The sequence below is a fragment of the Neopelma chrysocephalum genome, unplaced genomic scaffold (assembly GCF_003984885.1).
Source record: "Neopelma chrysocephalum unplaced genomic scaffold, ASM398488v2 Primary Assembly neopelma1_24, whole genome shotgun sequence".
NCBI classification, from domain to species: domain Eukaryota; kingdom Metazoa; phylum Chordata; class Aves; order Passeriformes; family Pipridae; genus Neopelma; species Neopelma chrysocephalum.
In genome coordinates, this window is record NW_020897693.1 from 25086412 (window position 1) to 25113813 (window position 27402).

At 37.4% G+C, this 27402-nt stretch overlaps 1 protein-coding gene across 1 annotated transcript in view; it reads left to right on the top strand.

Moving 5' to 3' along the window:
- The first annotated feature begins 345 nt into the window (after nt 1-345).
- Nucleotides 346-27402, top strand: part of LOC113981501 (formin-1-like) — a 51395-nt gene continuing 24338 nt past the window's right edge. The window contains exons 1-2 of the mRNA XM_027708908.1: nt 346-426; nt 18196-20182. Coding sequence (XP_027564709.1) covers nt 18298-20182 — 1885 coding nt within the window. The 5' untranslated portion in view covers nt 346-426; nt 18196-18297. The remainder of the gene's footprint in view (nt 427-18195; nt 20183-27402) is intronic.

The following is a 27402-nucleotide window of genomic DNA, read 5'->3' on the forward strand; positions in this document are numbered from 1 at the left end:
ATGCGTTAGGTCCCCTAAAGCCCCCGCTGTGCTGGAGAGTCTGTCTGGTGACACAGTAAGTGGCGCAGGAGCGGGGCCCTGGCCGCAGCGCCGCCGCCCCGCGCGCCCCGAGGGCCCCGTGCCCGCCGCCGTGCCCCCGTGCGGAGCGTCCGCGCGCCGCTGCGCAGCCCGCTGATTGGTCAGACGGCCTGTCAGTCCTGACACCCCCCCCGCCGGGCGCGAGCGGCGGGGCGCGCGCACAGCGCGGGGCTCCGCGCCGGGAATTAGCCGGGAGGAGGCAGCGGTCAGGGGGAGGACGGGGGCGGGGGGTGGCCGGGAATAGCGCGAGGCAGCTGCAGTTCTGCAGCCACTCGGCATCCTGTGTTCCTCCCCTGCGCCTGAAACAGCAGCAGGAGCATCGCAGCCCGGGGCGCTGCTTCTCGCAAGGTAATACTCCTTCGTTCGCTTGCCCACCGCTCTGCCCATCTGCTCCGTTCCCCGCAGTGGCTCTGTCGCAATCGAGTGGATTACAAAATAAACCCACTAACTCAAGACTGCGGGAAGGGGTCTCTTTAGTCCTCGTTAGCATCTCGTCTGCTCTCTCGGTGGTTATTTTTAGATAGCTTCTGCGGGATCACGAGGGCTGGGATCTCTTAGTTTCTCTTGCAGTCTTAAGAAAGTCCGTAGCTTTCCTCCTTCCCTTTTTCCTGCCTGGGCTATTAATGTAAATTATTACTGGATTACTTCCCCCCGACAGAAAATGACTCTTAAAACTCTTTTTTCTTTTAGTCTGATGTGTGGGATACGTACAGATAAGCGGGGAATGCGGACTGTTATAATTCTGTAGCATTTGATGGGTGCAAATGCCATCAAATGCGCTCAGGAGGGCAGATGAGTGGGAAACACGTGATTAATATTTACAGCGTTCAGACAATCTGTTACTCGGTGTTGCAAAGCTTATCGGAGTCACCGTTGCAGATGAGGTTAATGAACTGTTACCCTGCGTTAGAATGCATTTGTATACTGACATCTGCTAATATCTTTTACATGCAGGAAAAGGACACATACTGATGTTTTGGAGAAACCCTTCTCTTGCTGTTTTGCACACTCTCCTTTCTTCGAATGCAATATTAAATCACATTATGATACAACAGAGAGTTGGTCTGGGAACTGTATGTAATTAGTTCTTCCAGCTGTCCCACAGTCTTGTCTTGTGATACTTGTTTTCTCAAGAGTGTAGCAGGAATCATAATGAGTTCTTACTTTTCTTGTAGCTTCACAGAAGATTAATCGATTTTAAAAAATAGGTGAGAAATTACAGAGAAGTTTTGATTATGTTTCTGGTTTTAGTTATTTATTTTCACCCATCCTTTGAATTGTTCATGATGGTTTAATAATCATTTTACTTCTAGGAATGTCTTGTGCAAGTGTTATCATTAAACCATTCTGTACACATTTAAAGATATCTCTATACCAGTAGTATTCCTATGAAGTTTAGGTAAATCACACATAATATTCTGACACTTTCACCTTTCAGGTAGTTTGGACTGTACTTGCAGGTGAATTGGCTTGTTTGGGTAAGTTTCAGCAGAAACAGTTAAACAATTTTGGATTAAATGGAGAGTGGAAGAAAGAATAACTGCTTTTTGTATTATTATGAAAAAGAAACTGTCAACCCATTACATCATTAAATTAATTTGAAGGACCGTAGTCAGAATGTGTAGAGATAGAAAGTTGCAGTTTGGTATGAATCAAACCATCATGTGAGCAATGGAAATTAGTTTTGAGTTCAACCTATCTCACTAAAAGTCAGGTGCCATGAACATGCATGTTCCTGTATGGTTTTTCTAACAGATGTACGTGTAAGGTGTACAGCTACATGGACATAGGTGACTTAATCATGTACTAAGTAGAGAACAGGACAATGTTTCCCTAACATTTTGCAACTTGTTAAGACTGAAATAGAGGCATGGGGAAAAAATTAGACTCTCTGTAGAAGTTTTATTACCTAGACAGGTATTTCCAGAAAATTCGAGATTTTCCATTCAGTTTCTGTTTACAGATTTTCATATCTCTAAAGAGTAAGTGATAGGCAAATACCAAATAAAAATTGGGAAATGTCTGTTTTTCAAAATAAAGGCCAAGGTAATGAATGTCAACTTTATGCTGACATTTGTCAGGATATAAAAATATGGTGAAGAGACAGTTCTGTCTGGGATATGAGGAACTGCAGGTTTGTTTTTTTTTTTTTGGTTGGGTTTGGGTTTTTTTGTTTAACTAGGAAAAGGCCTAGGGCCTTAACAATATCATTTAACAGGGTGATCTTTTCTTAAGCTTTGGTCCTGCTTTAACTTGTACAAATAACATGTTTGAAAATGGAACCAAAAGTCAAAAGCAGTCTATGCAAATAAATACAAATTATACTCTCTAGAGAGTGGTCAAGAGTAGGAAAAGAAAAGCAAGAACAACCATAGAGGTCTTTGTTAAGGCTTGAGAGTTGGATGGCTTTTTGCTCCTTACTATAGTATTTAGAAACTGAATGAGTTCAGTTCTTAAAAAAAATTTTCCATGTGCCTTTGTGTTGCTGTTTTCAAATATTAGCATCCCTTTCTCCACCCCATCTTTTTCGAATCTGAGAAAGTTAGTCAGCTTTTAATTTTTCTTTAGCTCTTTTGACATGAAATACATTGTTTTTCTACCTTTGATCTCATATGACTTGAAAATATATATAATTTGAATGTATATTCCATTAGCTTTTAAGTATCAGGAAGAGTGCCAAAAATGCAAGAAACTGGCCATCTTGGAGTGATAAAATAGATATAACTCAGTGAACTCTGAACCTTAATCAAGTATAAATATTTTCTAACATTTCAGCATGTTTTATATATTTAGACATTACTCCTTGATGACAACCCCTCTTTTTATTGTTAATATGTCACTGCTGTAGTTTGTAGTTGTGACCATTCATGTTTATTTGCACATACTTGGAGACAGTAGGAGCAAAGACTGCATTAATATTTTAGTGACCAAGCAGAAGTTTGTTCTTGTCCTTTTTTGTTGATTTTTTTTAAATTTGATTGTATGTCTAATGATCAGAATAGTTCAACCCTCCTCTGTGGCAGTGGAGTCTGTAGAGCCTAGATCTGCCTGCAATCCAAGGGAGGTTTTTTCTTTTTGCCGTGATCACTTAGCAGTCTCATGCCATTTCATTACATCTTTCCAGATTAATGTTTGTGATTTTGCTCGCCTGTAAGTGTTGCCAGAGTAGATATATATATGTATAGTGAGTCTCAGCATTTCTGGCTGAGAACATGGAAAGAAAGCACACAAAATGTGATGCCTGAATTCTTATCCAAGTCACTGTCTCCTAATCAGGCAGATACTTTCCATGGAAGATTGAACCTCTAATTATTAGTTTAGACATTCAGCTTGGCTTTAAAACCAGTTCTATGTGGTGATAAGGGAGGGCTTAGTATCTCCACAAGACCATATATGTTTTGTTGATTTGGGCCCTTAGAAAATTATATAGGGCCTTTAAATTCTTATTGAATTGCTTCTGTCCTCCGTTTAGAGAGTCATTAAGTCTTACAGATTATTTCAAATGGCATTACTAAAATCTTGAAGTAAAATCAGTATTTATTATGGTAAGATTTAAATTGACAATTTTCTCAAAGACATTCTTTTTATCCTGCAGTATTGTAAGCTTATTACATTGAAATACTGTGTCTTCATGTGTTACTCTTATTGCTTTTTTTCCCATGAGGGGTTTCATGTTGCTTAAGTTATAACCCCTTTGGGGGATCTATGCAACCTGTTTAATCTTAAAATAATTTGGGTTTTATAAACCCTTTAAAACATTATTATTGGTAAAAGTGCATTTGATGTTGGCAGACTTGCTGAATTTAATAAAAATTCTGTGTTCCATGACAGGACACAGACCAAGAAAATTGCTATGACATATAAACAATTAACCATTTTCAAGACTTTTAAAAAGGTTAATTCATTTGCACTTAGGACTAGTAAAGCAGACTAAATGTATATCTAAACCCCAGTACTTAATATGATTAGTTGTTCAACAGGCCTTTGGAAAACCTATGATCTCTCCTAGCAGTTGGATTTATAATTTTTTTGTTAGTTATAGTCATATGTCAAAACCATGTAACTATGGATGAAATTCTGCTAGAAAGAAGTTGCACTGAAGAAAACAAATGCAACCATAGTTCTCTGATTTAACACTTTCTTGTTTGAAGTGTTAATATGATCATCTCAATTATATCCCATTTTATTTAGTACAGCCAAGCTTTTCAAAACTTGAATAATAGATTTTTTGAAACAACTCAAAATTCCTTAACACTAATTTCAAGACCAGTAAAATTTTTTAAGGGGGAAAAGTTAAAAATATTTCTGAGTTTATTCTCAACCATTGTATTTTTTTTTAAAATATGCATAGTTAAAAATAGGTTTGTTAATTTGTCGAATACATTATTCCAGAAAATTGTTCTCGATTCTTAAGAACTTACTGGGGGGCAGTGTTTTTGACCTTTAGTTACAGAAAAATATATTTAAAACCTGCTGGATTTTATGGAGGGGTTCTTCTAAGGGTATAAAATGTTGTTATGAGAAGTTTTTTTAATTGCTGTTATTATTCTTTAAATTCCATGTCTCTTTTATCTTCAGCACTGAAGCCTCCTTAGCACTTGCACCTCCTTTTGCAGCTGGATCAAACTTTTTGCAGCTGGAATTGCTTCCCTTGCTCATGAAATAGCTCAAACATTTGCTGTAACATAGCCTTTTAATTTTCTTCTTTGCTTTCCTTAAATACTGTATTGAGATTAAAGTTCGTAATATATGGGCCACGTATGTCTCTCAAAGTGATGTTTGTTGAAAGATCTTTGATCTGAATGGCTGTGTACTAAATACTTCGTTTAAATATCATCATGACACTAACAAGCATAGGCATTCAATAATTAAATAAATAAAAATATACTTTCTTGCTTTAGAGAACCTAAAGATATTAATACAATACAGAACAAGATGCAGTTCTTTTTGAAAAGTTGGCTGTCTGGACAAGCAAAATTAAAGCTTTTGGATAAAGATTAACAAGACAACAATTCTTTTATTTAAAAAAGGTTTATTTAATTCATGTTGGTTTTCTGTAGAAATATCCTATACTTGCTACCAGAAGTGGAAACAAATTACTGTGTATCCCGTAAAACTTACCCATTGATAAAAAATGTTTTATTTTAGGGGGTGTATTTATCTAGGTTAAAACTGGAAAAAATCATGTGTGCAGTTTATGACTTGTAGCTGTTCGAGGGGTTTCTGTGGGGTCACTGCCGGCCGCTCTGTGAAGGTTTTCGTGGCAGGGACAGGCGGCGGAGGTACTTAAGCCAGGAAACAGAGACCACGCAGCACACAGCGAAGAGAGCTTTATTCAAATTTCCCGCAGCTTATAAGGGCTGCTGGGCAAAGGAGGGGATTGGCCATTTGGCTAGCCAGTGCAAGGAGACAATATAATAACTATGGCAACACAGAAACCAATGGTAGACAAGTGAGTTAACAACTTCAAAACCTCGGCAATGACCCAAGTCTAACATGTACAAATATGATATTGCAAGTTCATATGTTTTTTTCACTATTAGTATGATTTGGTTTTTGGTTTACTTTTCCTGGTAATATAGTATGTTTCTGTTGAAATATGTAAAGATTACGTTTTACACATGTGAATAGAGGTCCGTACAAGCTTGTTTGGTCTAGTATAGTTTTTTGTTTGTTTGTTTATTACTTGAAAAGCAACTGACTATTAATTAGTGCAACTTTTCATTAAGACCTCTGTAACATGAGACAAAAGATTTTTTCCTTTTCCCTATAATTAATTTTTATGTCACTATGAGAGTTCACCTGAGTATTAGCCATGATCCCCTGTATACATGTACAGTGGTTTTCTATTTTAAGTTACAAAATTTCATTGAGAGTATTCATCTTAGGTACAAAAGATGTAGGGAAGGTGTTAGTGATGTTGTAGGGGAGGCTTATTTGAATAAGGTATATATATTACGTTAATGCAAAATCAGTAAAGCCCAGAATATCATGTAATTCTGTTATTGAGGAATGAATCCTATCTTTATTTTAAGATAGATTAAGTAATTCTAAAATTTATTTTCATTTCCAGATTTGGCAAAATACTCTTTTCACAGAATATTCTGAGTTGGAAGAGACCCTCAAGGATCATTGAGTTCAGCTGTTAAGTGAGTGGCCTGTACAGGGACAGAACCCATATCCTTGGCATTATTATCACCCTGCTCTAACCAGCTGAGCTAATCACAGGTTTTCTTACCAGCAAGGAGAGTTTGGACTATTGTTTGTTTACTTACTTGTTTATAAGTATCTTTTGAATCCTGTTGAATCGTAACAGTTTGAGTACGTATCTTCTGCATAAGGTGAGAGTGTAAGTTCCAGCTGCCATGATAATATTATACTTGCTATATCTATCTATTTTGGATAGATATACTCAACAGATTTTCATTTTCTGTATGTGGTAAGAAATGAAGAAGACATGGTCTGGAAAATGGTGAAGATGTCTTTGGTCTTCACTGAGGAAGGCAGAAGTTAACTGCTGTGCTGGGTTGGACTAAGAGACCTAGGCCAGGAGGGCAGCCTCGTTCTCAGAAGCGCTGTAATATCTATTAGCTCCAGAAGTCTTCTTTAGAAGAGGAGGTATGGGGGTCAGTGTTAGTATTTGAAGCAGTCTGGCTTGTATTTCATTTATCATGCAAAATGGAGTTCCTTTCTGTTTAATCTGTCATGTAAAATAATCTTGGTTTTCTGATACTTAATTAAAAAACCCAGCAAGACTGATTACTACCAGCTATATTAAAGTTGTTCAGGCATTTTTCATTATAAGACTCTCAGTTATAACTTTGTAACACTTTGATTATTTCAGCTTCAATTGTCCATACCAAATACAGCCTCCTGAAATGTTTTTCCTTAGGAAAATCTCAGTAAAATACTAAAGCAACGTTTTTTACACGTAAAGCTGGAGAGGTGAGGTGAGAAATGACAAATACAACTTTGATCGTGTTATAAGCTATTAAACCCATTTAAAATCTTTAAATTCCATAAGAGTTGCTGTTGCTGTCACTTAAGAAAGTCTCCCTTATTTATAAGGCTGTGAATTTTGGTAATGACATTTTGCTTCAAGTTCTATATGCTGGATGTATCTTTCTCTGGAATGCAGTGTTTTTAGTGATACTTTGCATTCCAGAGGCAAACTGAAAAGAATGTTTTTTTGTGATACTTTCCTGTTAGTTTGCCTCTTCAGCAGTCAAGAAACTCTGTTCTAGTCCAAAAGAATTAGAAGAAGGACAATAGACTCATCTTCTCCCTTGGTTTTTTCCCTGCTAAATGCCTAGGAATGAGATGGAGAGTGTAAAAACCTGACTGAAGTGTAGAGGGATTTTGTTTGTTTGTTTAAAGGCTTTATTTCTTGAAATAGTCTGTTTCAAACTGGCTGTTACTGTGTTAAGAGCGATTTCTTCAGGATATGTGTGAAGATTGCCTTTGCTGTTTCTCTCCTTTAATTTCTGCTGGTTTGCTAGTTAATGTACTTACTATATTAAAGACTTTTCATATTTATAATAGCCATTGCAGATTTTCTTTATTAGCAACCCCTTAAGCAGTAAAATGGTTGAATTTGTGATGGAAATCTCATTTAGTAACTTCTTCCAAATTAGTCACCTTTGTCAAACAGATTTTGGACATTTTTGCAGTGTGTGGTTGAATTCTGCCAACACAGTTTGATGAAGACATGTTGTGTGGCATCTTTGATTTTTTTTTTTTAACTTGCTGACGCAGTTGTGCCAGGAAAAAAATACATACTGCTTTGCTAAATTGAAGTAGGCTACACTGGATGAGAATTTTCATGTCAGTCTCCTTTGGGGAAGACAGGTCTGTTTGCTTTCTGAAACTAAAATTGCAAAAGGTGTATTAGCACAGATAAAAATTGAAAAGAGAAGAAAAAAAAATCCACTTGCACAAATTATATTGTATATTTCCAAATAATCACAGGTTATATTCAGAAAGTACTGTGAGTAAGAAACAAATATATTACTTGCTATCAGTTTCCATTAGCATCTGCTGGTGCTTCCATTTCAGTTGCCTTAGTCATAATACTGTTTGCTTCTGCAGGGTTCAACTCATGCCCTAATAAAGCTCTTCAACAAAACAGAATTATTTGTCTTCCTTGAATCACTAGTTGTTCCAAGCCATTTTTTCCTTCTTTGTACTCAAGTTCAAATGTAGACCTGACAGGAAATTATTTTCTTCTGAAAGAAGAAATGATACATTACATTTCTTACTCAACCTGCAGTGTAGTAATCAAACTCTTACCTGGATATTTAAAATAAATATTAGAAAATAGAAACTTTAAGTATTACATGACCTTTTTTTTTTAATTTCCCCTACTCTTTTTACTGTACAAGAACAGAGTGTTATCCAGGATTTTTTTTAAAATGTATTATTTATTTATTTTCCATCATTTTAATTTTTTCTAGTGTTGAAAAATTCAGTGGCTGTTCCTAATTTTTTCCTTTTTTAAATTTTATACTTAACTATGTCAGAAAATGGGTTTGAGGAATTAGGGGAATAATTCTATAAATTTTTACATATTTCTTAGCAGTTTCTACATGTGCTCCATGGTTCTCTCTTCTTTTGTTCATTTTCCTTATTCCTGTTCTCTCTTCTGTAATAATGCATTAACAAGCCAAATTCAGTTTAAGTCTTTGACCCTCTTAACATTTCTGTGAAATGATAATGTTCTGTTTCAACTGTAATCATAAGCAGAATATAGTGTTTTAAAAGAACTTTCTCTATGTCATCTTCATTGCCATATCATTGTTAAAATGTACATCAGCTTTTAGATAAAATATAGATATTATAAGGCCTATAATTATCACTCATTTCAATATTATGGCTCTGTATAAACTCATGTGTAGCTTCCTCTTTTGTTAATAAACAGCGATGGGTTGTTCACAGAATGTGAAGAGAGTGATACGAATTACTTCCTTAACAAAATTGTGAAAACTGCAGTACATTTTCGTGTTTTACAGGTCATGGGCAAAAAGTTGGGATATTATTTGTGTGTTATAAGAGATTTCAGTGATGCTTAATGTAGATGAAAGATGTGTAAAATATTATGTGAACTCTGAGATGCATTAGGTGACAAAATTTAACAGGAAATCTAAAAGTGTTATCTGGAGATTATATTTGCTTTCCATATGTGTTCCATCTATTCTCATCCAAGGTAGTTTTAATACAGAAAGGGTTCTTTTGTCATATGATTATCCTACATCCATTTCTTTGATTCCTGTTGTATAGACCAGCTCACCAGTTAGAAATTATTTACAAAGGCTGTCTTGTGGCCTCAGAGAGCCTTGAGAGCCTCTGAGAATCCAGAAGCATTTGTTTGTGGTGGTTCTTCACATATATGGCTTTAATGGGGAAGTACTGGAGTGAAAATGAGACTTTGTGGTTGCAGAATTTAAATGCCCTGGTCTTGTCATATGTTGACATTGCACTCAATATTGCACTCCAGTGTTGATATTGGAACTCAATAAGAAAGAAGATAGTTTACTTATTTATGCACTCAATTCTGTTGTTTTAAATGCTATATAAACTACCTGGCCCATCTATACTGTGCTAATGGCCATTTAAGTTTACCTTGGAAGGTGCATTTGGCATTAATGCATCAGAATGCTGGGTAACCTGGAGTTTCTATTAATGTTGCAGGAACACCATTAGTTCAGCTAATTTGCTGAAGCCTGTTAACAGTTTGTGAATCTAGGGATTTTGCCTAATATAATGTCCTATAGGTCTGAAATGTATTTGCATAGCTTTTAATCATAAGCAATGGGAAATTTCCTTACAAAATATTAAAATCTGTACTTTCTAGTCAAGGCTGATCTAGCAGAAAGAAGTTCTTCATGCCGGTCCTGCCTGGGCTAACACATGTTACTTCAGAAGTGTTAGTCTGTAAAAGCTGTATTGAGTAATTTTTTGTGTTGGAAGAAAGATCAAGAATTATTTGACACAATATTTTGCTGGAAGTAGGTACAAATATATGGTAACATATATTCTTTAAAGTTAGTTTCTGTTCTGGGGATTGGAATTTTTCCATTTTTCAGGAAGATGGGTATGCTAGAGGAGCACTTACAGGAAAATATCTTGCATTGTTGAGATGGACTATTGGTTTGTCACTAGGCATAGAAAATGGGTAATGATTTGACTGCTCAAAGTTTTGTATTTGAGAAGAGAGGTTTCTGCTGCCCACTTTAACATCTTCCCTCCTTGTTTTTCTCTTTTCTATTTTGAGCTTCTATCTGCTGTCATTCTGTCTTTCAAATACAGAATCATAGGAAAGGGGTCAGCATTAAAACATGGATATTAAGGAGTATAATTTAAATAGTTGGTTTTTTAAAGTTTGATAGTTGATTTTTAATAGGGATTGCAACACAAATATCAGGAGAAACATTTTTACAGGAAGCATAATGCTGGAAATCTTTTTTTATTTTTTGGGACCATGTATCTCCTGTAAAATGGAAGCTACTAACACAGGAGTATGTCAGCCTTTTTTTGAAGGAATACTGTGAAGAGCTAAGCTGTTTTACAAGCAACCAGTATTAAGAACTGCACTGACCAGGAACGATCAGTTTCAGGGACACCATTGACATTATATACATCTCATTCTGAAGTCTTTGCAAATACATGTTTCTAAAGATACCCTTATGATATTTATTAATCTTTAGGGTATCCTTTTTAAACGGTTCTGCTTTTACAAGAGCAGTTTTTAAAAATTCCCTGTTCCTTGGTTGAAAGGCTTATATAGCTTCTTGCCATGTGGCTTTTGGAGAGGAGTTACCAAGAAGTTAGTGTGAGTGGGTGGAACTAGTTGGAACTAGAACTACGTGATTGTAATAGTAAAAAACATAACTTATATCTGGCATTTAACTTGGCTAAGTTATATTGGAGGTCACTTGGCTCACATCATAGGAGCAAAAATCTGAACAAAGGGACTTTCTTTGTACAAATGAAAATATTTGTCAGGAATTGTGATCTTTTCTAGAGAAGATCACTGTACTAAAAATATTTTATTACTCAGAAACTACACTCTTATTGACTTCAATAGAAGTCAATAATTTCTGTATAATTCTAGTTTTGCAGTCTAGGCATCTTTTAAACATTTTTAAGGCCAGGTGGTGTGAGTAATACGTGTATTTTATGTTTGTTTCCCAACATGACTAGTCAAACATAACACACATTTTTAATGTAAATGGTGAGCATTAGTTCTAAACCCCAGAGTATCATCCCTGCTTTCTTCCATCTCCTGTGCACTAAAAAGGCAATAAGCATATTTGCAACTATTTCAAGGGAGACAGTGGTCTATAAAGCTCCAGAAACAAGTTTGGGGAAGTTTAGCTACTGACAATTTTTTTGTTTCTAGTGAGGCATCATCATATTATTCAGTCCACCATAAACTTTTAAAAACAATTTTAATTAACTTTTCATGCCTTGTGTAGATTATCTTTTTGTTAAATTATGGCTTCATGTTTCAAGAGTTTTGATGTCCTCATCTTCAGATCACAAAGATGATGTATTCAGAGAGCTGGGTTTCAGATTTTTTTGTTTCATGGACTTGGTCCTGGATTTCGTGGTTGTTGGTGTGGGAATAGTTTGAACAGAATGACACAGCCAAAGGTTGCATCTATGGTTAAAAATTGGTTTTGGTATAAAAAGCTCTGCATTGAGGATTAACTTAATGACTTTCAACCCAATGTTTTGTGTTACTGCTTTATGTGTCATCTGAATTTGTTGGCAAGACTGTAATATGCTTTAATACTTCCCCTGTACCGTTGCATGAGATCTGAAATTTAATAATGCAGTTCTCTGTTTGGCGTAGACTCTGTTTTGTATTCCTTAACACTCTATTTGCTACTGTAGGTCAGTACTTGCAAAGTTGAGAAGAGCAGTATTTTAAACTGCTATTGCTAACAAAACACACCATCATTCTAACCATTATACAAACACTTAAATACTCTAATTTTGGTGGGATTTTTGCTTGTGGTGTTTGGGGTTTTTTGTTGTTGTTTTGTTTTGTTGTTGCAACAATCCAGGAAATACAATGTAGGCTTAGAGTTGGAAACTTCATGTTATGAAATTTTTTTACTTACGTCTATGCTGCTGCAAAGAACTGTAATATTTTGTCTTTATGAAGAGATAATAACTTTTTATCTTTCTAATGATAATATTTGTAAGTCAAATGGTAATTTGGAAGAACCTTGCAGAAACATGATTTTAAGCAGAAGAAGAAAATGATGGAGTTTGTCTCTGCTTGTATCTATCAAACAAAACAAATACTATGGTAGTTTCATTTCAGTTTCTTCGAGCTTGTGACATGGAACCTTCTTCTGTTCACTTTTTTACTACCTTTCCTGTACCACGCTTTTTCTGTTGTGATGTGTTAATTAGCTACATAACAGCACAGAAAGTTAGCCATGGTATGCTCAGAAACAGGTTGTCACTTAATGACAATTAGATACCAGGGAGAGCTGGGAAAGTTAGGAGTTTCAATTCTTGCTTAAGTATCAGGGAAAGGAGGAAGACCATCTGTCCTGCAGAGCAGTAAATGATGCATCCTCCTAGAGAGAAAGAACTGCAGCAATGGGCTCCTGACTTTCTAAGAGCACATTTTGAACAGCGAAATGAATGGATGTGTTGTTGTTAGACTTTGAGGGCCACTAAATCTGGACATTTTTTTGTTGTTACACTAAAAAAATCCATCAGCTGAGCAGGTTTGCTTCTCAGCTGCCTATTTAACACTCTCAGCTGTTCTTTCCAGTTTTTAGATATCTCTGAGTAGTTGCTTTTCTCCTTGAAGCAGTATTTCTCACAAACCCATTGCTCTGCTACTACTCATTGGAAAGTTGCACGAGAGAAACAGTTGGGAATTATGCTGAATATTGCTTTCATTGCTCCAAGCTATGTGTTCTGTAGTTAAAATTTTATCTGTGTGTGCTTTGCCTTAATGTGGCTTTAATTTAGAACAGTTCACTCCTTGTAGTAAGGTTCGCAATGGAAGTAATTTTATAAACAGATTGCAAGGTGAACAGAGAAGTTGGGGACAGGTACTGTAATTATGTTTGAAAGTCCTTAACCAGTTTTCTTCCTTGACATAATTCTTCTGATAGTTTCTTATAGTGCTTCTGCTTCTATAGCAGGGAGTTCACTTCTTTGTTTTCTGATGGAAGATTATAAAAAGGTTGAATAAGGTGCTGAAGGCAGTGAAATTAAAAGTTTTTCTTAGTAATGAATGTATCTATTAATAGAAATAAGCTTCAAAATACCAGTAAACAGTGCAGCACGTGGTATAACATTATCTTTTAAAACAATGGAATATTTAGATACAGAATATGTCATTGCTCTAACAGTAAAAAAGTCTTCTTTCTGTTATTACTATTGTTACTATTACTGTTTTTTTTCTAAATATTCACTTTTAATATTTAATTTCAAAGTCTATGTACATTTTTTCATCATAAGGAGGTGAGTTATGTTCTACTCACGGTGATTTTACATTTTAATGTGTCAATATGGGTGCACCAAATCCATTGTTTATTTTGGTGTAATTAAGAAGATATCTAATAGGATGTAGCCTTTAAACCAGGTTTAAACTGGCATAACAATTTGTTATCTTTAGAAAAAGAAAGTTCAGCAGATGTATTTATTTCTAACTGAAAAAGAGCTTTTAGTTGCATAATGTTTTAAGAAGAACTGTAGGTCTCATTTCAGTAACATAATGATTCAGAATTCAGATTAGATTAGGGGAGCTGCTTGTGTTTTGGGAGGGGCATAGCTTAGCAAATCTGTGCAGCAGAGACAAGGGCTAGCTAGTTCTCTCATTTACACATACAGTCTTTTGTCACAAAAAAACCCCAAACCAAAAACATGCACTTTACCAAGAGTAATGTACTCTGCAGAATGGATCTGACTTGGACCTGATAAAGCCATAGATGTCATTTGAGGATACAAAATTTGATCATAATGTCTGTGTCTATAGCTACTGGGTCTGTAGTTTCCATGATGCTATTTCCTTGTAATCACTTAATCATATTTTAGTGAGAAATTACTATGCCAGTTGAGGCGAAAAAGAGGAACAGATAAAATAATTCAGACTACTTTAACACTAAGTGTTTTTTTCCTAGATAAGACTGTGAAATACACATAATGCAGACGGTTTATTCTGCATATTGATGTTCTGTGAATTGTGTCTGTTATTTTCCAAACCAAATGCATTGACAAATACTTTGATGTGATGCATCATCTTTCTTAAGTCAATATGAAGCATAGAGTTGGTCTCCTTGGGATATGCACCCTCACTTTGTCTAGTTTTTTGCCAGTTACCTATTTTTTCTTCTTCCTAGTTGAACAGCTGTATGTTGCCAGTGAACCAAACAGACTGTGCCATCAGTTTCCTTGCCTAGTAACTCCCTTGATATTCTTCTAAGTAATGTTCTCTAAGTAAAAAGTGACTCAGCATACATTAGCTGTGACTGCTGAGACATTTAGGGAAATGTCCACAAGTTAAATAGCTCATATTTCATGGATTTCACCACAGTAGATTACTTAAGTGGCAATTTTGTGCTATGCTGAGCTGATGTACTGGCAACCTGCTGCCAGAAAGGATGTTCAGTACTTCTTGCCTGAAGAATTAGTAGGTTTAAGACTGCTCCTCTTATTTCTGTATGTAGAACCACTCTTGGTTGCATCTGCCAGTGACACAGCCCCCATGGCTGCATCATCACTGTACGCTAGAAGAGCAGCAGGTCTGCACAGCTGGAGACAAGGAAGACTAGAGGTGAGGCTGCTCTTTTTGGCAGTACTCAGCCTTGTCCATATTCAAACTCCAGGCTCAGACAATCAATTAAAACAAGAATACAAGAGGAAACAGGATGGCATATTTTTCTCAAAAGCTTCTATGGGTCTATGAAACAGGAATCCGGTCTTCAACAGAAGTGCTGACTAAAGTTTTTGCACCTTTCCTATCCCTTCCTGTACTTGCACAGGATTCTGAATCATGCCACACAACTGTTAACTGCTGGTGAACAGAGTTAAGAAGCTCATCTGGCTCTGATGGAAGATTGTTCTTACTCTGCTCTCTCTCCTTAGGATCTCTCCTTTGTCTTCAAGGATTATGTGTACATAGTAAGAGCTCTGCTAGCATGAAGAGCAATACTACTCAGTATATGGAAAGTTTGAAACTATTTAAAGATCATTATAAAAAAATGCAAATAAAACTCTGCAGTAAATGACTACTTGCTGATAGGATAGGATGTTTTGGGAAAATGCTGCTTGCTTCTTACAGTTAGGACTCACTAATTATAATAAATTATGGGCATTGTTATAAAATGATATATAACTCTGCATAATAAAAACTGATACAATACTTGTATCTTGAAAAAATATGCAAAACTGAATGATGGTCACCTCACAAACAGGAGCAGAGACAAGGCAGAGGTGTTTAACGCTTTCTTTGCCTCTGTCTTCAACATGGGTGATGCCGGACCAAGGGGGTCTCAGTGCTCTGAGCTGGAGGGGCATGACTGCGAGAATGGGTCAACTCCCAGTTGACCCTGAACTTGTGTAGAATCTGCTGCTGCAGCTGGATCCCTACAAATCTATAGGGCCAATGGGGTTAATGCAAGAATCCTGAAAGAGCTGCTGATGTCGTCTCAAAACCTCTCTCAATGATTTTTGAATGGTCTTGGGAATCCGGAGAGGTCCCAGCTGACTGGAAGCTGGCAAATGTTCTCTCCATTTTCAAGAAGGGCAAGAAGGAGGATCATGGAAACTATAGGCCTGACAGTCTCATTTCAGAGCCTATTAAAATCATGGAGAAGATTATTCTGGTAGGTATTGAAAAACACCTGGAGGACAATGTAGCCATCCGTCACAGCCAGCATGTCTTCATGAGAGGAAAGCCCTGCTTGTTGGACCCGATTGCCTTCTACAACAGGGTAACCCACGTAACTGATCTGGGAAAGCCAGTAGATGTCATCTTTTTGGACTTCAGCAAATCTTTTGATACTGTCTCTTACAGTATCCTTCTAGACAAAATGTCCAGCACACAGCTGGATAACCGTGTTATGCCATGGTAGGGCACAGGTAGGGCACAGAGTTACGGTGAATGGAGTAACATCAGGCTGGTGACTGGTTGCTAGTGGGGTTCTGCAGGGCTCCATCCTTGGCCTAGTTCTCTTCAACATCTTCACTAACAACCTGGATGCAGGACTCTAAGGAATTCTAAGTAATTTTGCTGGTGGCACTAAATTGGGAGGAGCTGTCAACTCCCTCTAGGGCAGAGAGGTCCTGCAGACAGACCTTGACAAATTAGAGAGCTGGGCAGTCACCAACCATATGAAGTTCAACAAGGGAAAGTGCCAGAATCTGCACCTGGGGTGGGGCAACCTTGGTTGCGTGTATAGACTGGGGAATGAGGGGTTGGAGACCGGCACTGTCTAAAGGCACCTAGGGGTCCTGGTCGATGACAAGTTCAATATGAGTCAGCAGTGCCCTGGCAGCCAGGAGAGCCAACCCTGTCCTGGGGGGCATCAGACAAAGCATTGCCAGCCGGTTGAGGGAGGGGATTGTCCTGCTCTGCTCTGCACTGGTGCAGCCTCGCCTTGAATATTGGTGTGCAATTTTGGGCACTGCAATATAGGAAAGATATTAAGCTGTTAGAGAGCTTCCAAAGGGAGGCAACAAGGATGGTGAAGGGCTTTGAGGGGAAGCCGTATGAGGAGAGGCTGAGGTCACTTGGTCTGTTCAGCCTGGAGGAGACCCCATCACGGGCTTCAGCATCCTTATGACGGGAAGCAGAGGGGCAAGTAGTGATCTGTTCACTCTTGTGACCAGTGATAGGACTTGAGGAAACAGCATGAAACTGAGTCAGGGGAAGTTTAGGTTAGAAATCAAGAAATGTTTTTTTCACCCAGAGCATAGTTGAGCATTGGAACAGGCTCCCCAAGAAGTGGTCACAGCATCAAGCCTGTCTGAGTTCAAGAAGTATTTGGACAATGCTCTCAGGTACATGCTGTGACTCTTGGGCTGTCCTGTGTACGGCAGCAGTTGTACTCAATGATCTCAATGGGTCCCTTCCAACTCAGCATATTGTGTGATTCTCTGAAATGTGTTACACAGTAACATGGCAGCTTCCTTTTAATTACTGTTGCTTGAGGCTAAGTTTAACTGCTTTAGATTGATGAAAAGTTATGTTGTATTTATGCTTTTTAAGTTGAAAACTGAAATCCCTGCATTTTTCAGTGTAGAAAAGCCTTGGAGCAAGTGGTCTCCAGCTTTCCGTCCCCCTGGGCTTTAGGCCTTTCCTGGATCCTTATGCATTTCTCAGTGAACTTCAAATTTGTCCACTTTAATTGTGGTAGCAGAGTTCCTTCTGGATAAAAAGCCAGTTTAGAGCTCAAAAGGAGTAAATTAACTTCTATGATGTATCAAAAGAATGTAAACATATCTGTAGCAAGAAAATACAATAACAAAGTTCAGTAAATCTGCCCATAGTAGTACGATTACACTACTGCATGTTGAATCAAAATACATTTATGTAGTATCTATATGCTAGAAAGTAAACAGAAACCTTTTTTTCCTTATTCCAAGTTTTCTTGATGTCATGGCACTTTCACAGAAAGAAAATCTTCAGCTTATTTATTTTTCACATGTTTTCCTAGCAAATAAAGCAGCGAGACCTAATTACATTGTGATGGTGTTATGTTAAATAAAAGGACAACAGATATGCTCGAATGGTTCCTTTTACTAAATGTTCAACAGCAAGTTAACTTTTAACAGAGGGAGGGCAATAGATTCCACTGTTCAAAAGTAAAGTTTGTATGAAATGGGTGTTTAGTGAATATCTTGTGATCTTATTGAAGAACATTGGCTGAGAACCCTGGAGACAGAGGGATGATATATGACAGAAGGATTATGACTCCAACTATGAGTGTTAGCAATGTCATTCTTTTTGTGTCAGATTTTTCAAGGTAAAAGATTTGTATCAGAGGATAGTAAAAGAAGATTATGCTTCTGCAGGCTTGTTATTTGTCATATTAAATTTGCCATAATCAAGTTTGACAGGCTTCTCTTTATTTTTTCCAGCAGACAATATTATTGTTGAAGATTAGTCAGATGCCTTCCGTCCATTCCCTGCCTCACATGCTATGTCATGCAAGCTTTGAAACACTTAGCACATAATTTAAATGAATGATTAATTTGGCAAGCATAATGGAAGGCACACATACTGTCCTTCAATTGCACAAACCCATTATGGAGCTTTGTTACATCAGCTTCTGTCTTCCAGAGGGAAAAGTCAGAGGATTTACTTACAAGGGCTGTGTAACTCTGGATAGAACCAGTAAACGTTTCTGTAGCTGCTATCAAGTAAGGGAGAGGTTAGAGACGGAGCCATATGAAAACTTTGGAGATATTATTTTCAAACAAACTACCACGAAAGACATTCTTGTTGAGCTGTACAAACTAACTACTGAAAAGGAAAAACTGTTATCCAGTGTTTTGAGATCACATCATATTCCAGACCTTAAGGCAGGACATCAGGAGGGAAAGCAACAGGATGTTTCTGGAGTCATGAAACTTAAAGGTGATAATTACTCTAGTCTTACACATCAGCAGGAGTTCTTTCTGGATTCCACAACAAGAGACAATTTGAATCACAAAAAAATGAGGAAATACAGAAGGAAGGAGAGTTTTGAGGAATTCAGACACTGGAAAGGAGGAAAAAAGATACATGAACATCTTTTTTTACTGAGCGCACAAGACACGCAACAGGAAACTAAGAAGATGCTCCCCACAAGATTTCCTACCAGGAGTTATCCCAGTTCCTTTTCTGCCTCCAGTTGGCTAACAGTAAAAGGTAAGGAAAATTTACCAGTAGACAATAGAATACAACCAGAAAGGTGTATTCTTGGGAGCAACAAAGCTGTGAAACTGGATGCTGACTTACCAAGTTCTAGCTCCAAAGACGACAACAATGTGGTCACAGTTGAACCAGTGGATAATGGAGAATGCATTCCTGAAGTTGTAAAGGTGCAACAGAGTATCACTTTAGTGAAGCCATCTCAGTACAGTCTATCTAACAAACTTGAGACATTAAGTAAACTAGCTGCTGCTAAAAGCTTCAAAGGTAGCAAGTATGCTGAACCAATATGCAAGGAGAAACCAGGAATCACAGCTGTTGGTGAAATACAGGATTTAGATGCTTGTATTAAGAAAGTTACCAAACCCCCTGCAGAGTCTTTACCTGATTTTCTCAGAGAGAAAGAAACCATTCCTCCTGTTCTCACAACAGTACATAATGAGTTTATATCAAGAACTGATGTATGCTCTGTAGATGAAGCTGCTGGAGTCTGTAATAACAGTGTGCTGCAGGAGAAGGAGGAAGAAGGCTCTGGTTTGCAGTACAAAGCAGAGAGAGTGCACATTACTGATGAGTCACGCAACCTTGTGGGAGCAGTCAATAAAGCTCTTCTGAAAGTTATACGGAGCGACAGTTTAGATGAAGCTGCAGAATGGAAGAGACTGCAACAAATTACAAGAGCAGACAGAAACCTGCCGGGCTCTCTATATGAGAAAAGAACCACGGTATCCCGGGCAAACAGCAAGCATTTATTTTTGAACCTGCCTATAAATGAAAGTCCTGATATTCCTCAGACAAGTAATAATCTTAAACTGGAAGAGAAAAGGCTGCATTCACCCCCTTTAGCAGCAGTGAGTAATGTTTTTAGTAGTTCATATCCACTATCTAATACACACAAACAAATGTCACCTGTTCCTTCTCCGTTATCTTCAAGACTGCCTAGCCCACAGCTGCATCATCGGATTCTCCCGTTACCAACACAGAACACCGAGGACGAATCTATGTTCAGTGACTATGGCTGTGGAAGACATGGTGCTATAAACTTCTCTTTCAGTGATTTGGAGCCACAGTTTTATCTGAAGTTTTCTGAACCTGGAGAATTGGGATTTGCCAACAGACAACAGGGCTTACATCAGAATGCAACTGCAGAGTGTTTCGAAAAGCGTGCTGTGCAAGAAAAATTAACTACTCAGACACAGCAGAATTTCTGTCCAGGTCAGTCTTATTTCATAAATCTTTAAAGTAATAGAATCAACCAACCATGAAAGTGTTATAGTGTTTGGTTTTGGTTTTTTTATAATACTAGCCTTTAATAATAAATATGTTTGCAATGAAAGTATTTTTCACTACTTAAGGAGTGAAAATTGTTGAAATTTTTAAACAAATGTTACAGCTATATAAGAGTTCCTTGGAGATGCATTTTTATGTCAGCTTATATTTCAGTCCTGTTGTTACTGAATGACCTCTTAACCAAAGTTAATGAAAGATTTTTCTATATAAAATGGAAAAAGTTTACATGTTTATTTATCTGATTTTCCTGTGCTGTGCTCTAGTCTGTCAAAATGTTATGGTAACATTGATTATCCAAAATGTTCTTTTTAGCTTGTTTAGCTTAACTGATAGAATGTTGTTTGAACAATATTCTAATATTTAACTAATTTACATTGCCTTGAGTATAGGACTCGTACTTTGACCATTTAAATACAAGAGGTTGATGCAAATTCTGTAACAAAAGGCTTGATTTAAAAATGATTACATGCAGGAATCATGTTACAATGTATTTGAGTGCAGTGCATGGGTTTATTTATAAATATATCCTGTGAATATGAAAATGCATAAATATATGACATACTGAATACTTTGTTAGCTAGAACATCAACATCTATATCCTTTATTTCATCCTCAAGAAAAGAGCTGGATGACCTAATTCTACAGTGGTGTAGGTGTGGTTCAGATTGGTCCCTGTGTGTTATAGGGAGGGCTGACAGTGCAAAGTGACATGAAAGGGGGATTCCAAAAGGGGAGGTGTGTAGGGATATGAAACCAATACCCTAGCCAGAGGATGTTGAATACTACCTATAAGGCTTGCATTTATGACTGGTACTTCTAGAAGTAGCTTTAGTCCCATTCAAGACTAAATCAAATTTAGAGTGTTGTTTGATGAATCGACAAAGCTGATGCAAACACTCATTGACAGCAGAAAAGATGAGTGCTATGCTCTCATTCTTCCATTACTTTCTTGGTTCTTGTTGTGCTCTGCTGTCCTAGACCTCTCATTGCTGCTTGTACTCATCATACCTTTTGGTGAGCTGGTTTAGTTGACAAGACTAGCAATTTCACGCCTCTATAAGACTCAAGTAGCACAGCCAATCTTTTTCTCCCTGTTTTATGTTAGTATTTTTTAAATTAGAGTATTATTTAGAATTGTTAGATGTGGAACTGTACCTGTTGTGCTGTACTCTAGTACTGTGTTTGCCTGGGACAGCGTTAATTTTCTTTATAGTAGCTTGTATGGTGCTCTTTTTGGATTTGTGATGAAAACACAGGGATGTTCTAGCTTGTGCTGAGCAGTGTTTGCACAGCATCAATCTCTGTTTCTCGGTCTGCATCCCCCCAGTGAATAGACTAGGGGCTTCACAATAGGCTGGGAGGGAATACAACCAGACAGATGACCCAGAATAACTAAAGAGAAATTCCCTGCCATATAATGTCATGCTCAGGAAAAAAGCGGAAAGAGGGGGCTTTGGAGGGGTTAGTCATCTTTTGCTTGGGATTTGGCAGGGCATCAGTCTACCTATGGGAGGCGGTGAGTGATTGCTTTAGTATCACTTGTTTCATTTATTTTCTTTCCTCTTTTTCCACTTATCCTTCATTTATTAAACAGTTTTGTTTGTTTGTTTTAGCTTGACCCCTAAGTTGTTGGGTTTTTTTCCATGCCTCTTTCCCTTGTCCCACCTAGAATGGGAGTGAGTGGGTGAGCCATTGTGTGGTGCTTATGTGCTCTCTGGGGTTAACCCACAATAGCTTTACAAGAAACAAAACAAGACACATACATTCAAATGGCATCTGTTGGCTGAAAATCCTGGCTATTAAACAGAAACATCTTTGTGGAGAGTAGAAAAGCAGACAAACCAGATCTTAGTTCTTGTTTACAGTTACCTTACAACATTAATATAGATAAAAAATATCACAGCAACTTTCTGAAAGATGTAATACTATTTTGTTGGGGTTTTTGATTGGGTTTTTTTTCATTTTCAAGTATGATTGTATGCCAGCATTATTGCTGGTGTGTCAGAAAATCTGTGACTTTAAGGAAAAATTTCTTACTTTGCTGGCATATATAACACTGTAGGTATGTCTCTGGATCTGGGATGACTTTCCATTTTGTTCTGAACCAGGGGTGGAATCATTCATATTGACAGAGCATTTGGAGTACTTCTCTTCTGTAAACTGACTTGAGTAATAACTAACAAACTATAGTTCAGTGAGACAAATGATGTATCTCCAAATTTAGTCAATACAGCTCTACACATAGTTTTAATTCTCTTTTCTGATTGTTTTAAAATCATAATTCTTCACACTTTTTCTTGATAATTGGAGAATATTCCTGCAGTCAAAACTGAAATATTTAGCCAAGGCAGAGTACCCTTACTTCTGTACTTTCAATTTTTTTGAAGTTCAGTTTCTTTATAGATATATAGATACATATTTATGGCACATATCTTGTAGTTTCATTGCACAAAGTTCTATCAGGAATTCATTTGAAAGTACAGGTTTTGGGATCTTCCTGTTGAAGTGCAACTGTCGGCCATGGGAAGAGACCACAGCTTTCATCTTAACGAGTTAATAGTTAACTGAGAATAATTTATAGTTCAACAATAATTATTTAGCAATTTTCTCTGTAGGCAGGACTGGGAATTAACATTCCTATATTTGCATGTAATAGTTTCATTTGAATTATCAAAATTCTAAGTAAAAGCTTTAGAATAACTTGAGGCTTTCAAGAAATAAACTGCTCTGCAAAACCAAAAGTACAAACACTAAAATTTCTCATAAAAAAGACATTTATTAAATCGTCAGAAGCATACTTTCTGCATTTGTGTATGAAGTTCTTCCAACTCTAACATAAAATACATTATACTTTTGTAGCCCTGGAGAAGCCAAGCTTGCTTTTGAAATGATCTTCAATATACCTGAATATCTGCCTCGGGGAAAGATTTTTCTGAGACCTTTTTAGTTCCTGACAATGCTTCTCTCTCAAGTTGTTCACAGCGGTAGAAAAAAATAGGGAGAAAATTTTCAGAATTGTTAAATTAGTAAAGAATGACACCAATATGGTCTTTTAGTAAGTATTATCTGAAAGAGGAGGAAGATTAGTGGTATTTTTAGCAGTTACTGAAGTGCATTTGATTCAGAGCAGGAAACTTAAAAATAAAAATCTCTAGTTATGACATAGCCTCTATCACTTAGGGCAGTTCTAGGACAGTGACTGATGACCGTGGTTCGAGTCCGAATGAGACTGGAATGGGTCATTTACCACACTTTCTTTTGTATATATTGGTGCTAATGTGGAAAAAAGAATAAAAATTTGACAAGGGGGAATGGGGAAAGTGAGAACAAGAACAAATGAGAAAAATGGTGTTACCCTACCCCCAGCCAATGAAGAATGCTCCTTTTTTGATATATAGTAGTTGTGAAAGAAGACTATACCCTGAAAACACAGAAATCCAAAGTTAGTAGGACTGTAGAGAAACTTAAACTAACTTGGAATAGAGCTGAATGATTAAGGCTCGTGCCAGGAAAAATGGCTGAGCCCATGGGACTGAAAAGGACAGGCCCATTATCTTCTTACTCTTCCTTCTTCTAGCAAAGGCCTCCTCTCTTCACTATTCCTCCCTTTCTTTGGAACAACTTTGATGTTTTTCTTGCTTTTTGGTAATTTGTGTCAGATCACTAAGCAAGTTGAAAACTCAGCCAGCAAGGAGAGGGGTGAGTAGCTTTTGCTGGTTTAGTGAGCTGAACAGTTCCCTAGTGGTCTGAAGAAAACCAAAGCTAAGATGAGGGAGGACATGCAAGTGTGCTACCAGGAGACAGAAGGGACTAGTGAGCAGGACCACCCCTCACAGTAGGGAATCACTTGATCTCCAGAACATCAGTTGTATCCCAAAACTGGAAGCCAGAATATATTGGGTAAAGTAGAAGTTGTTAGGAGTGGGAAATGAGGTGAATAAAGTTGGATGAAGATACGGAGAGACTGTAATATTTGAGTGGGTGCTCTTAATGGTAAAGGAAGAATAAGAGAGGGTGGACAATCGAGAAAGGGGAACTCCAAGACTGAGTAGGGAGTGTTATCTTGGCTAGGTTTGCGAACATGTATGGAGTTTTACAAAACAAGTGGAACATGGCTGATTAGAGATAATTTTTTTGTGGAAAAATCTACTAAAGGATCTTTAACCATTAGAATGTACATCATGGATGTAAACCTAACAGTCTTGCTGATGATCCATGAAGGCAGTGTGCAATACCATATGGAATTTTGGAGATGCAGGGAAGAGAAGGGAGGAAGAAAGAGAGAGATGAGGAGAAGGGCTGTAGTTTTAAAGTCTTTGAAGTTATAATGCTTATTGTCATATAGGGAAGGCATCTTAACTGCTGGAAGAAGTTGGTGAATACAGTTTTTCAGGTTATTTATCAAATAATTTTGTTTAATTGACTAGTAAGATATGTACCCAAGAGTTCTTTGTAACTCTGGATGTAATTGTAGCTGCACCCTTATCCCTGCTGATCACTACATTGAGAATGTTGTGTTTGCTTGTTACTGCCAATGAGAATTTTATGGCAGCAGTTCACTTTCCATTAGAAAGAATTGAAAAGATACATTCTGGTAATTTTGTATGCTTGTCAAAAATTATGCAGTCATGTGGAAACATGCCAGTTGCTAATGGCTGTCTCTGGCAGATCAATTTTGCAGTCTTAAAATATAATAAAAGTACTTCAACCTATAAATGACTGTGGATAAATACTTGAATAAGTGTTATTCTTAAATTGGTCTATGATCGTATTTTAGTCCTCAGAGGTTTTGAAGGGAGTGAAAAGCACGAAGTTTGGTAGTTCACTTGCTGGTGGCTGAGAAATAGTTTTCATATCTGTGCTCTAAGAGTTGTCCTACTCCTTAGCTTTTAACTGCTTGCGAAAACTGGGTTCTCCCAGTTTTCCTGGGTTCATCTGTGTTTGCAGTGTAAACATAGCTTTCTTCCATGTGAACAAGAATACTCTGATTCTACAAATATAGCAGTTATACAGTAGCTCTTACATGTCTGTCTAAATTTCCAGCGTTAAAGTAGAGGGTTGAAGTGTCCATGTGGGAAGCCTTAGTTTTGAATTTGTTTGGGTGTATTATGATTAACTACAAAAAAATGAACTTATTGCAGTGCCAGTGCTAGAAGACTTGTAATTGAAAAATGGCATACAGGCAACGTTTTATCCTAGATATTTAATGAAGGTAGCAAAAATAATGAATATAAAGTTACTATTTGAATATTATTTTGTGTTTTCCTAACTTAACTAACTCTTTCAGCTGAAAAGGGGCACAGTCAGTTAAGAGAAATTCAATAACAAGACCTTATGATGTGTTCCTGAACCATGCTTTTAGAAAATGAAGTTTCATATAAGCAAAACTCTGTTTGAAGGCTCTTATAACAAACAGGAGACAGATTATATTATGTTGTTTGTGATGTTCCTTTTATAAGGAAGGGAAAGGTTTATAAATATATTCTCTAACTGAAGTGGTTCAGAGAATTGCTAATTAGCATTTTAAAAGCACTATAGCGTTCTGTCCACAGCAAGTATGCACTTCATGAGGTAATTTTGCATATGGATCACATGGAGACATGATGCATAGTTTCTCACAGGTAATTCACATGAAAGTAATATACATGAGTGTGTTGCTTCACAAAAACCATCTTATTCAGAATGCACGTTCTTTGAAGATTCTGTAAAGGAGTTAAGAAAAGAATTAAAATAAAAAAGAAGAGAGAATTAATCATAGAATCTCAGACTCATTTAGGTTTAAAGGGACCACTTGAGATAATCTAGTTTAACCCTCTGTTCAGTTAGGGTCACCTAGAGCAGGTTGCCTGGGCTCATGTCCAACAGAGTTTTTTAATTTCTCCAAGAATAATGGCTGAACAATCTGTGTTAGTGCTTGGTCACTCTTACACTAAAACAGTGTCTTCTTATATTAAGGTGGAATTATGTAAATTTTAATTTGTGCCCATGTCACTGTTAGCCTTTTTTTGTTCCTGTGAGGGTTTATTGCTGGCCACCAGGACCCCAATGTCCATTTCCACAAAGGTAATTTTCAGCTGATTGGCCCCCCAGCATGTCCTAGTGCCTGGGGTTGTTCCTCTCTAGGTGCAAGAATTTGCACTTCCCCTTGTTGAACTTCATTAGGTTTCTGTCAGCCCATTGCTGCCCCCCCCCAGAGGTCCATCTGGATGGTAGCACAACCCTCTGGTGTATCAGCCACTCATCCCAGTTTTGTTTCAGCAGCAGATTTGTGAAGGGTTCACTCTGTCCAATTATATGGGTCAGTAGTGAAGGTGTTGAACCACTAGTTTCAACAGCAATTAAAGCCACCAATCACAACCTTCCAGGCCTGGTTGTTTAGCCAGTTTTTAATTCATCTCAGTGCCCACTTGTCTAACCCATACTTTGTCAGCATGATGATGTTACGGAAGACAGTGTCAAAGGGTTTAATAAAGTAAAGGTAATTGACACAGACTGTTTGTATCTCATCCACCAACCTAATCACTTCATTGTAGAAGGCAATGAGGTTGATCAAGCATGATTTCCCCTTTGTAAAGGTGATTATTCCTGATCACCTTCTTGGCCTTCATGTGTTTGAAAATGTTTCCCAGGAGTATTTTCTCCATTGTCATTACATGGCCTGTAATTCCTTGGAGTTTCCTTCTTAAGGTAAGAGGGATCTTCCAGTCTTCAAGAACTTCTGCCAATTGCTCTGACCTTTCAAAGAGTGGCCTCATAATGACAATGGTCAGCTCCCATGGCATTTGTGCGAGCAGCCTGTTTGGTTCTGTGGATTTATATACATGGGGGGTGTTTAAGTGCCCCCTAACCTAGTCCTTCTCCATCAAGGGTAAGTTTTCCTCGCTCCAGAGTTTCCCTCTGATGTCAGGAGCATGGGATAACTGAAGGCATGTTGGACTCGTAAAGACTGAGGTGAAGGCGGCATTGAGTACTTTGATCTTCTCTGTATCATTTGTCACCAGTTCTCCTCCTCCATTCATCAGTTATTTAATTGATAATTTTTCATGGTTTTCCAAACCTGAGTAGTCTTATCACAGTTTTTCTGAACAAAGAGCTCATTACCACATAAAATTTATGAGATTAATTATCATAGTGATGTTCAAAAG